Genomic DNA, 13,210 nt, shown 5'->3' on the forward strand with positions numbered 1-13,210 from the left:
TGCAAAGAACTCAATGCAATCATAAAAGAGAACCCCCCCCCCACAACCCACATCGCAAGTTGTGGCGTTGGCACAACTTTGACCGGGGGACATGAACCAACATCCTTCTGGTTAAGAAAAATGCTGACCATGAGCTCACCTGTCCAACCCCTTTTGATCAGCCCTACTCAGCCAGCTTAATTTATATATACATATACATGTGAACATGCATATACATATACGTGTGCATATACATATACATATACATATATATATTTCAGTGAGAACTGCCAGCCTGCCATTGGATTCTATGAAGCTGAGTACGTGTTACGTTGTTAGAATGTCGTGACTGCGTTTCTGATAATGTTCCCTGCAGACTGTAACTTCAGCGTGCTGAATACGTGCCAAGCAATGCACCCAAAAGGCAGCCTGGAAAGAAGGGAAACTCACTTACGAAAGTGTGCAGGTTTACCCTCAGAGCACTTTTTTGGAGGACAGTACAACACCCCCTAGTCCTGTCTGTGTTTTACTGTGTTGTCTGGGGGGAGGGGCACCACTGTGCGCTGCTTCGGTAACTTCCTGGCTTTCCATCTCTGTCTCTGTCTCTGTTAAATTGTATTACACGTTATGAAAAACAGATTCGAGAGGCTGCTTTTTACAGACCACCAAACCGCAGCCCATGTTCAAGTTTAAAAATGATTTCTGTATGACTCCTACCCCATTGCTATCTGTCTTTGACACTCAGATCTCCCTGTCCCCCCTTCTTCCTGGACTGATGCTCAGCAGGTCTCTATGGCGGCCTGGCAGCCTCTGACTCCTCCTGCTCTCTCTCGCCCGCTGCAGGCTGGAATGGGTGGAGATCATCGAGCCCCGCACCCGGGAGCGGATGTACGCCAACCTGCTGACGGGCGAGTGCGTGTGGGACCCCCCCCAGGGCGTGCGGATCAAGCGCACGGGCGACAACCAGTGGTGGGAGCTGTTCGACCCCAACACCTCCCGCTTCTACTACTACAACGCCTCGTCCCAGCGCACCGTCTGGCACCGCCCCCAGGACTGTGACATCATCCCGCTGGCCAAGCTGCAGACGCTGAAGCAGAACACCGAGTCGCCGCGGCGAGCCTCCACCGACAACAGCCCTGGCAGGAGCAGCGCCGTCAGCCGTGAGGGGAGCACCTCCTCCTCTCTGGACCAGGAGCTCACCGACAAGCAGCCCAGCAGCCGCGAGGAGGGAGAGAGGTGAGGGAGGGAGGGAGAGAGGGAGAGAGGGAGAGAGGTGAGGGGAGAGGGAGGGAGAGAGGTGAGGGGAGAGGGAGGGAGGGAGGGAGGGAGAGAGGTGAGGGGAGAGGGAGGGAGGGAGGCAGGGAGAGAGATGAGGGGAGAGGGAGGGAGGGAGGGAGAGAGGGATAGAGGTGAGGGGAGAGGGAGCGAGGGAGGGAGGGAGAGAGGGAGAACGAGGGAGGCAGAGAGAGACAGAGAGAGAGGGAGGGAAGAAGGAGAAGGACAGGAGGGAGAGTGAGGAGAAAGAGGGAGAAGAGGAGAGAGAGAGGCAGGAAAGAGAAGGAGGGAGGGGGAAAGGGAAGGGGATAGTGAGGAGAAAGAGGGAGGAGAAGGAGAGGAAGGAGAGAGGGAGGAGAGAGAAGGGAGGAGGGAGGGAGGGAGGGAGGCAGGGAAGGGAGAGACAAAGGGAGAGAAGGCAAGAGGGAGGAGAAGAAGAGAAGGAGAGAGTGGGAGGGAGAGAGAAAGGGAAGGAGAAAGAAGTAGAAGGTTGGGAGGGAATTCGTTGTAATAACGTATATATTTTATGCACGTATACAGACTGCAATAATATACAGGTTTTAAATATATTGGATGGGCTGAGAAAATATATACTCTAAAACATATTCTCAATATTTTTATGTTGTTGAATGGGCCCCCGTATACACCCATAGCACTCACAAATGCACACAGCACACACACAGCAGAGACACGTTGCACACAGGACCGACCGGCACTGTTTCAGGCCTCTACAGCTGACTGTTCTTCAGGACGGCCTCTTCCGCCCGCAGTGGCACAGCTAACTCGTTCCCCGCTGTGCGCTATTACAGAGGACGGCCTGAAGCCATGGCGGAGAGTTCCTCTTCCCGCTGCCGGCTCCAGATCCACCTCTTTTTTGTGTCTTGAAGTACTCGGTTAGTGCATGGTTACATGTTAGGGCCTGACTGCAGTGGAGTTCACTTTACATTACGGTTCCATCACATCAATGTTCCAAGTGTGAGGTTTTGATGTGCTTTGTAATTTGGTTTGTTCTGGTCCGTGTTTTGGTGATAGAGCTGGTTGTAGCATGGCGCGTGTGGGTATGTTTATTTTTATAGTTATCTGTTTGACAGGCGTGCGTGTAATTAGTCCGCAAGGAGAAAAGAACACACACAAACCATCAGAGCACATTTGAATAAGTGTCAATGCATCATGCTGGGCTACAGTAACCAGCGCCCCACTAACGCGCCACACTAATCAAAACGTCAACAGCGATTAGCGTCAAAGCGCAAATCAGCGCTGTGATTCCCCTAAAGTGCTGCACAAAAAGTGAGACTTAACAGCAACAGGCAAAACTTAAGTGCTTGTGTTGATTGTTAAATCAGTAAGCCTTAAGGCCAGCTAGCTGAAGGGGGCATTTTTCGGGTTTAGGTTTAGGATTTTCGATGTGTTTACATTGTAGCGCATCTTGGGTACTTGATTTTGTATGTATCCGGATTTTAGTGCTAATAATGTTTATTATCACTCAGAACAGGTCTCAGAACACCCTCCTTGCATGTATTCTTAAGTGTTTTTTTGTACTTGCACTTGTGAGATGCATGTGGGGCGGCAGTGTAGCGTAGTGGTGAGTAGCAGGGCTTGTAACCGGAAGGTTACTGGTTCGATTCCCTGCTGGGGCACTGCTGCTGTACATTGTCCATTGCCTCACTACAGTTGCCTCAGTAACTATCCAACTGTAGAAATGGATAAAAGTGTGACCTATGTAAGTTGCTCTGAATAAGAGCGTCTGCTAAATGACAATAATGTGATGTAATGTGTGTCTTATATTGGATGAGTGTTGTAGAACAGACAGAGGGGACCCCATTTGTAACTGGTATATTTCAGAAACCCCAGAATGGGAGCCATGTCTCCCAATCTCACATTAGATTATTGTCATTTAGCAGATGGTCCTACCCAGAGCAACTTACATAGGTTACAATTTTTTACATGTTACCCATTAATACTTAATAATTAAGACATTTACTGAGGCAATTCTGGGTCAAGGTCAGCTTCTCAGGACACATTTGGTCTTTCTGGAGCCTCAATGGCCACATTCAGCGTTGTTCATTACTAATCTTACCATTATTAAGAAATATGAAATAGATACATGCCATCCCATTCAAAAGATGGAGAATGTGGTAAATGCAAGGACATATACATAAATCATTACTATTCATCCTGGTTATTATGCTATATTTGCACAGCTGATGCTCTTACCCCAAATGACTCATATTGCTCATCATTTTTTTTAAAATGTTACCCATTTATACAGCTGGATATTTATCAAGACAATTCTGGGTTAAGTACCTTCGCCCAAGGGTGCAGCAGCAGTGCTGCAGCGGGGAATCGAACCAGCAACCTTTCAATTACGAGGCCTGCCCCTTACCGCTATGCTACACCGCCACACCGCTGCCCCACGCCCCGTGATGTGGCGGACAGGCGCACATGCTCTCTTGGTTTTCTGCTGCGCACGGCGTTCTGCGAGCTTCTCCCTGCTAATGCATTCTGTGCCGTGCCCGCGCTCCCCGGTGTGCTGATTGGCAGTCTAAGCTAGGTGCCGTTATTGAAACACAGACATGGGATTGGGCTCTGTGCAGGCGTAAGGTAGGGAGTGAAACAGACCTTTTTACTTCAGATTCCCTCACCCAGAGATAAGAGCTCCCGGCGGGTCTTCAGTTTTAGTGCTGTAATTAGCCGCATTAATAAAGGATGTGGGGCTAATTTACTTCCTCTCCTCTCACAACAAATTCTCTCTCCCCTGAAAGCGGCTCGGCGCGCAGAATATCGATAAAGAGTTACACAGAGCGCCCATGCCCATGACTTTCCTCGGTGGGGTTCACCACGCCCAGGCATGCAGCATTCAGAAGAAGGCCTGGCTCAGATACATTCATTCTCTACAGGTCTATTTGAAAACAAATTGGATGCAAGAGCTGTAGCACATGTACGAAATGGCATTTGATGGTGGGAAAACCACACTGTGCAGACCCCAGGATAGGCACCATTAATAGTGGCCAGATGTGGCTTTATTTCCCCGCTACAGTATTTGTACCATTCAGGGTGAGGTTGCCAGGTTTGGCTTTATTTCCACAGTATACTATTGGCACCATTAAGGTCACGATGGCCAGGTTTGGCTTTTTTCAAACATACTGACTGAATACCCTTTGAAACTGCCCTGAGAAATGGAAAGTGGAAATCTGACATATAGTGTGTTTGTGTATATCATGGCAATGATAAATTCAGCAGATATGAATTTCCATAAAATCAAACCGTGAAGGTTTCATGTGATGTGGTTATAATGGTGGTTTTATTGGGCTTGGAGTCTGATGAAGGGATCGTACCTGGCCGTGGGCCGAGGTTGTTGACCCCCATATGGACATCATAAACAGGAAAAAGGAAAGAGGGGAGAAGAAGCAGAGGAGAGATTGCCATGAACAGCTGATACAGAAAGAAAGTGGTAAGTCAGATTGTTATAGTTGTGGATGGGACTGGTTTGTCTCCATTTGGTCACTTGTGTAGGGATTGTCTGAAAATTCGCCTCCTGAATCTTCAATTGCAGCTTTAATAGGGAGAGGTCCGCCTATGTTGGAATGAGCGGCCGGGTTTGTCCTGGGTCTGCAGTTTGCTTGGGCTCTGTTGTTCTGCGGGACCTATTTTCTGCACACCACTAGTACCAGAGCTGATACGCTAGGAAGTGGAAGTGTTCTAACATGGTGAAACAGTCATGTGCCCCTGTAACTGTGGTATGGCCTGCTCAATTCAGCAGCCATGTCCAGCTAACAGGCAACACCACAGACCCGAATTCCTCAAAACTCAACATCTTCTTACATTTAAAATTGTGTGACATTGTCTCTTGTTTATGAGGAAGGCTTTGAAAAGCTGTGAGAGTCGGCTGGCAGCGCGGCTTGTCAGTGTTGTAATGTGGAATCTTGGAGGATTCTAATAAAGGTCATTGTTTAGGCCTGAAAGCATTGAGAAGCGGAATGGAATGTTTGCGATGTGAGGAATCCCTGGGATATTCAGAGAAAGGTTAAACTCCTCTGCCTGCGAGGTCACAACGTGCTGGGTATTACACTTTGGTCCTCTCGCTCCCAGAACAGAGATTTCCCCAACCCCCCTCCCTCAGAGCAGGGGGGAGAGAGACGTGAAGGGAATGGCTCATTCACCCTCAAAGCCTCAAGGATTGGAAATCTCCCATGATCCTCCTCACACCTGCACACACAAAAATACATTCACTCATGCACACCCCACACAGACAAACACAGATACACACACATACATACACACAGGCACACAGACATATGTATGCAACACAAGCCTCCTCACACATGTACATACAAACACACATTCACTCGCGCACACCCCACACACACACACAGACACACACACACACACACTAAAAGTTGTCTCATCATCTCTGTTCTGTCATTCCTGGGCGGGATCATAGCCAGCACATGACATTTCTGTAACACTGTAGCAATGCCTTTAATGAACGGGTGCCTCTGCAGCACAATAACAGCATTGACAGAGCTCTGTGCCCTAGCTGTCCTTCACAAACGCTATCATTCCTGCATGACCGTGCGCTTACTCGCAACAAGCCCGTTTGCTGAGCTTTGCTGGATCTGCTCTTTCGGTGATAAAGCTGAGCAGCTTTCGTGGAGATTACCGTTATCTCATCAGAGGTGCTAAGTACAAACTGACACCTGTCTCACAGGGACTTCTGCATGTTGATACTAAGGAAATTACTCCTGACAAGAACAAGTATGACAACGTAACCTGCAGTAAGTGAATTGAAAAAAATCCCTTGTTTTCCGTCCTTCCGTAAGGATTCTTTTGTTTGAAATGATGACCTCTTGTGCTGTTTAAGGACAGAGTGTGGTGTGAAACAGGCCGTTAAAGTGTGTTCTCAGGTGGCGGATCAGAGGGAAGGAGGTGCAGGGGCGACTGAACACCTGCGTCTGCCTGCACTTCATCCTCACCCCTACCTCTCCTGGTCGATATGTGCTGGCAAGTGGGGCGGTAGTGTAGCATAGTGATAAGGAGCAGGGCTTGTAGCCAAAGGGTTGCTGGTTCAATTCTCCGCTGGTGTACTGGCACTGTACCCTTAGGCAAAGTAACGGATCCAGAATTGCCTCAGCAAGTATCCAGCTGTATAAATTGCAAAAGCTGTTGCTTATGTGAATTCGTCTGGATTGGAGCCTCTCCTAAATGACAACGTGACAAGGGTGCAAACCGGAGTGGGAGAGGGGTCAGGGGGCTAAGCTCCCCCCCCACAGGCATCCAAACTATCACTCCGGGGGGGGGGGGGGTCTGTACGTATCGATCTGCTGCCATTTCTCCATCGCTGAAACAGTAGCGGCTTGCTTACCAGCTGTCATTTTCAGGTCTACCAGGGGTGGCGCTGTAGAGATGTGACAGGATCACACGAGGAGTATCACCGACCGCACAGTGCACGATTTTCGGATATGCATTACCGTTTTTGGGTCATGGGTGGACTGTGCATTTGCATATTTTTTAAGGGAAAACCTATTTTGTGGGTGTGACTTTGTCCTTCAAGTCAAACGATTTAACGACAAAAGAGCTGAGGCTGATTGACTGTTGCTGCAACTTTTTTGGTAACCCACCCCCCTCCCCTCCCCTCCCCTGTCCTCTCCTCTCCTCTCCTCTCCTCTCCTCTGGTGTAACTTGAACCTTGACCGGGAAGTTTGTTCAGCCGCACAAACATGGGCGGTTGTTTGTCAGCTAAGCGCCTGTGTGCTTTTTTCGCTCTTTCGGGAGGGGAGCGCTGGCCGGGAGCGCTCGCTAATGCAGGTGGACAGCTTGAAAGGGGGCGGCGTGCGGCGCATCGCACTGCGGGCGATGTTTTGGGAGTGCATTCTCCCCCGGTGCGTCCTTTTTAACGGGATCGCTCACCTCTGACAGACCTGACCGCTCGTTTAGCCGAACGCCGCTGCACTCCGCGCCCGGCCGCCGCGCTCCCCCCCCCCCCCCCCGCGAGGTCTCCGAGAGGGCTTTCAATCGCTGGCACGTTTCCCGGACACCGTCGCTATGACCGCGGAGAGAATCGGAATGGCTGTAAATGGCTCTGCTCATTAAAAGTAACTGTCAAACATATTGAAGGGGCCGGTACGGCCGTGTCAGACACGGGATCCGAGCCCAGCGCTGCGCGCAAATTTGATTGCTTCTCTTTAAAATTGAGATACGGGCCAGCACAGCTCTGAGACGCCAGGTAGAGACTCGGCGTGTAGAAGCCCTTTCAGGGCTCCGTCACAGATTGGATAAATGCATTTCAGTGCATCTGAAAATCAGTGTGATAGCTCTATGTATACGTAAATGTACCATACTGTATGTGGATCCAATGAGATACTTAACCCATTGAAAGTGTTTGTTTTGACGTACCAAGCAGCTGTCTGTATTGATAGCTAGGATAACCCACAAAACTAAACAAATTGGTTATCCGATCAGGCACTCCACCTGGGTTCGATTTTTTTTTGTAATTCTTCATGCTTTAAATCCACACAGCTTAAAGTGAATGAACTAAAATAAAATTAAAGTGCACAAATATCACCTGATAACATTACGGACCAGAGTGTGGATCATTTTCTCAAACTCCGGCCTCGGGAGTCAGTGAAAGGGCAGGTAAACAGGACAGGTAAACAGAAGGACAGGTAAACCGAGCAGGTAAACAGGACAGGTGAACAGAAGGACAGGTAAACAGAATCACAGTGATGCTGTTTGTTCAGGTTCTCCCGCTGCCTCATACTACCCCATATCAGGGAGATGGGCAGGCCTGTCTGTCTCACACCTCGTCACCTCATGGGTCACGGAGGTACGCTGATGTCTGGGGGGTTAAGGGGGGGGATGAGGTGAGGACGATGACGGTAGCCGCTGAGCTCTCCCTGCGTGACCGCCGGTAGGACAGCTGGCGCTAAGTGAGCTGTGAGTGTCAGCTCCAAGGCCGTTTCGCGTCCTGTAATGTGTCTGTCTGGCGGGGGTCCAGCTCCCCCCCTGCAGTCAGCAAAGTGCATCCGTCACCGGGACGTGCCCCCGCTGGACGACACCCCCCTCGCACCTGCAGCCAGAGTTAAACGTCCCTGTGTTTTCAGTCACAGACATTCGCTGCAACGGAAGCACATAGTCGTCTGTTGAATTCCCCCCCAAACTTCCTCTCACCAGAGCTCTCTGAGTTCAGAGCCTGTGAGGAGAGTTTACTGGCCTGGAGAGGGGGAGATAAAACCAAAATATTAATAATAAGAGCAGAATGCCAGTGCAGTCATTGTATTAGGAGACGATTATGAAATATTGCAGTTGTCAAATGGTAATATCAATCTCCTTCTCTGCTTTCCATCCAGCACTGTCCACAGATGTTTTTACAACCTCTCTGGAATGTTGAAGCAACATTATAACACTGATATGCTGTTGGAGCAGACTAATGTGAGAGTCACATGTATTTTCTGGGGACCTAAAGCAAAAATACTGTGGAACAAACTGTTTTTGTAAGTCTACATTTAAAAAAAAAAGCAAAGCTCCAGATCGTTCATCTTCAGCCAACATTATCTTGACTTTCCGAAGAGCAAACCTTTACTAGAAACAAAATGTGATGATTTAGCAAGATGACGTTACTGTAAAAAAAAAAGCTTGTAAGAGAAATTTGGGTGAGCTTCCTCATGGCTGTGCAGCAGCCGCACATTGGGATTCATGCTGCCACAAACTCACACAGGCAGCTCCCCTGATAGCACAATACTGGCTCTCCCTTAGTGCTGATAACATTGTCATAACGATAATACACATTCCTGCGTCACAAAACAGGGTCACCACTATTATCTCCCTTCATCATCTTCATCCTCATCATCCTCATCATCATTACTGGCACTGGGAGCACTGTTTTTGGAAAGTGGTATTGATGTCTACTCCCAGCAGAGACAGGGGCAGGGGGTGGGGTCTCTGGCAGCTCCATCCAATCTCGTCACGGTTAATTTCTGATAGTGATACACTCTTAGCCGGGCTGAAAGAGCTGGAGGTGAGGAGAATCAGACCAGAACATTATATGCGGCTTACAGAAACGCACACACACACACACACACACACACAGTCTCACACACTTATACACTCACACATACAGGCACACACACAGTCTCACACACTTATGCACACACACACACATTTATACTCACACATGCGCACACGCTCACATTCACTCATGCGCACACAGTCACTCACACGCACACAGACAAACAGACACACACTCACTCATACATACTCACATACAGAGACACCCACATGCTTATAGACACATGCGCACGCGTGCACACACACACACACATGCATGCACGCACACATGCACACACACAAAGCTAAGAACCATCCTTACTCCAATCCATTGTGGTCTCCTGGGAAACAGACCACCAAGGTCATTGGCTGGTGGCAGTGTTCCTTCCTGTTTGTTTCCAGCCCCATGAGCCAATCCCCTGCTGGTTTTCGCTCCCCAAGGCAGAGACCCCCTCCCCACAGCAGGGGCGAGAACAGAGGGAGGATGAACAAGAGAGAAATGGGTCAATCAATGGAGCCACAGAGGGAGAGAGAGAGAGAGAAAGGGAGCAAGAGACACAGAGAGAGGGAGAGGGATAGAGAGAGAGAAAAGAGGGGGAGAGAGAGAGAGGCTCTCTTTCATCACAGTGGACTGAATTGTCATGTTTGTTTGTAGTTGTGTTTCCCTCTTGTTTTAAGCTGCTTCTGTGAGACAGGCGGCCCTTGTGCAGGACCCCCAGCGCTGGCCCTCTCCCTCCCTCTCCCTGCTTCTGTAGAGGGTGTCCCCCCTAATCCGGGGGGATGAAACGGGGCCTTGTAACCCGGACGGGCGAATGGGCGTTCAGTGCTTGAATCATTGCCATTCAGAGCCCAGAGCCCAGAGCCCAGAGCCGCCATGGGCAGGCCCGGCGTGAGTCACCACCAGAGCAGGGCATTCTGGGTACCCTATGCTTACAGCACCCCTGATGCACCTTACTGCACTTGTCTGTGCCTCGGCTGGATATGGATGGGAGATTTGCTGTGTATGTCTGTGATTCTGTATTCATTGTATGTGTGTCTCTGTGCGTCTTACATGTTATTCTGTGTGTGTGTGTGTGTGTGTGTGTGTGTGTGTGTGTGTGGTTTTCTCTATGACCGTGGATGCATGTGTGTGTGCATGTACATGTGTGGTATTTCTCCAGGATGGGATTGGTAATCTCTCTCCTGTCTCTGGCGTTTGGCTGGATCAGGTAGGATAGTCATTGGATGTCATGGCAATCTGACCCCCCCCCCCCAAACCCCCAGCCCTTGCTCTGAGACATTCCCTTACCCCCTTCAGGAGTACACCTCACTGACACCCTGACCCCTCCAAAAGGTCACTACACTCCGTCTGAATCTTCTAACTGGATTTTAACCCTCTCCTCTCCTCGCCTGCCGTCTCTCTCTGGCTCTCTGGCTTTCTCTTCCTCTGTTTTCACACTTGAATTGCAGACGTCTGTCACATCTCCTGGAGAGGGTTGTCTAGGCTCCAGTGTCTGTGTTCTTTGTGATCTTTGCTGGTGGAGATGGTGGCACGGTTGCGTTTCAGTGGGTGTGGTTAAACCGCGGTGAGTGGCGGGCGTGTCTGCGCAGTGGCTAGGACCAGGTCATGGCAAAGGAAAATGCTTTTTATCTCTCTCTCCTGGTCTGTATCTCTTTCTCCTGTTCTTTATATCTTTCACTCTCCCCTGTTCTGTATCTTTCTCTCTCTCCTGCTCTGTATCTCTCCCTGGTTTTGTCTTTCTCTCACTGTGGTGTTTCACATGCGCTCTCCTCAGCAGTAATTGACAGCTTTTTTCTGCTGAGCGAGCAGAAACAGGTGTGGCGTTTCCGCTGATGGAGGATCGTGGACGCACGTGTTGGCTCAGGTCAAAACTCCCCCCCTCCAAACAGTTGGGGGGAGTCTGGGAGCATCCACCCAGCATCCAGGAGGTTATGGGTTCATTCATTTCCCAGTCAAGTCATTCTGAAGGCTCCTCCTCTACTATGATTGTTGTGGTGCATTATGGGTAGATATGGGTAGAGGCCCGGAGGGTAATCGACCTCCTTGAGAGGTCAGGAATAAGAACATTTTCACAAGATGAGCATGGAGGGGACCAAACAGATTTGATTAAAGACTGGCTTTGATGGGTTGAGCTATTATTTATTTATTTTGTATTTGTTTGACCTCTTATCCAGGTCATTTTCCAAAGCTAATATGGGATTATTCATTAAATAAATATCACTGGGGCAATCTGAGCACAGGTGCAAAGCAACCAGAATCACAGCAGCATTCATCTGAAAAACAGAGCTAAAATAAAGATATAACAGGAAACACGAATCAAAAAAAAAAATCCTTAAGAGCATCATACTCATATGGTAACAGAACCTAATAATGATCTACTGTTGGTATTTTCAACATTTCTAGAAATGTATTTGTCACATACACAGTCATAAACACACTTTATTTGTCATATACACAGTTATAAACAGTATACAACTTGTAGTGAAATGTAAAACTGGTCCAACTCCTTAGACTGTGCAAAATAGATGCGATAAAAATAGATAAAATAGATAAAAGGAAAAAAATATGTACAGTAAGAATAAAAACTAGAAAGTACCAAATGCAGGTAGTACCAAGTGTAACAAGTAACAACCACATCATTAAAGTCCAGAGTTTGTGTTCAAGATTAGTATGGTGGGCATGTCCGTATGGCATATGGCCTGGGGGATGAAGCTCCTCCTGAGCCTCTCAGTTTTGGCCATCAGGTTGTGGAAGCACTTGTCGGATTTCAGCAAGCTGAACAGGCAGTTACTGGGATGGGTGGTGTCCTTAATAATTTTGAAAGCTCTGGTACTGCATCACCTAGTGTAGGTGTCCTGCAGAGAGGGGAGGGCAGTCCTGGAAATGCGCTCAGCTCAGCGCACCACTCTCTGCAGGGCTTTGCGGTCCTGGACAGAGCAGTTTGCGTACCACACTGAGATGCACTGAGTCAGTATACTTTATATTGCCCCAGTATAGAAAATTTTCAGAATCACTGGGGGGACCCTGAATTTCCTCAGCCGTCTTAGGTTGTACATCCCTTGTCTGTCCTTTTTTACCTGAGCTTTGATGTGATTAGTCCAGGTCTGGTCCTCAGTGATATGTACTCCAAGATACCTGAAGCTATTCACTCTCTCCACTTGGGTCCCGCCTATCATGAGTGGGGTATAAGTCTGCTGCTGCCTCCGTCTGAAGTCCACACCCAGCTCCTTGGTTTTGCTGATGTTCAGATGGAGACAGTTCACCTGGCACCAGGTTATCAGCTTCTCCACCTCATCCAGGTCGGCGGTTTCATCGTTGTGGGAGATGAGGCCTAGAACCACTGTATCGTCAGCAAACTTGACGATAGAAGTGGAACTGTGAGAGGAGACACAGTCGTGTGTATAGAGAGAGTAGAGTAGGGGACTCAGGTATAGATCAGACAACAGATCTATACCATCTAGTTCTTTAAAATTTGGAACGATTCTTCTAAATCTAGTAAGTACTGTTTCCTTATTCTACAAATTTGTCACATTTCAGGAGAAAGTGCATATCTGTCTCAACTTCACCTGTTGTACAGTTGTACAGTGACCACATAGTCCTTCTTCTTTTGGTAGCCATGATTTGTTGTGCCTGCCTTTTTCAATGGGTACACTGTGGTCACTAACGCCTGTACTTGGTAAGGATGTGTCTCAGCTTTATAGCATGGACAATGATGAGATATTCAGCCGCTTTGTAATGTCTTTTTAAGGTCAAATAGCAATTGATTTTACTCTGTGTTCTGGTTGGGTTATTCCAGTGTTGCAGGTAATTTGTTTTACAGTTTGCTTCATTCTAATCTGTGATTGTAAAGCAGTCAGTCTGAGACTGGTGAATGCTTGGTGTTACATGGTTAGTAAGTCTCAGTACTGTCTG

At 48.5% G+C, this 13,210-nt stretch overlaps 1 protein-coding gene across 2 annotated transcripts in view; it reads left to right on the forward strand.

The window, feature by feature from the left end:
• arhgap39 (Rho GTPase activating protein 39) overlaps positions 1–13,210 on the forward strand; it is a 98,807-nt gene that overhangs the window by 60,381 nt on the left and 25,216 nt on the right. For both annotated transcript variants that reach the window (XM_036521684.1, XM_036521685.1), the window contains exon 2: positions 823–1,215. In XM_036521684.1, coding sequence (XP_036377577.1) covers positions 823–1,215 — 393 coding nt within the window. The remainder of the gene's footprint in view (positions 1–822; positions 1,216–13,210) is intronic.

The sequence above is a fragment of the Megalops cyprinoides genome, chromosome 2 (genome assembly GCF_013368585.1).
Source record: "Megalops cyprinoides isolate fMegCyp1 chromosome 2, fMegCyp1.pri, whole genome shotgun sequence".
Lineage (NCBI taxonomy): Eukaryota > Metazoa > Chordata > Actinopteri > Elopiformes > Megalopidae > Megalops > Megalops cyprinoides.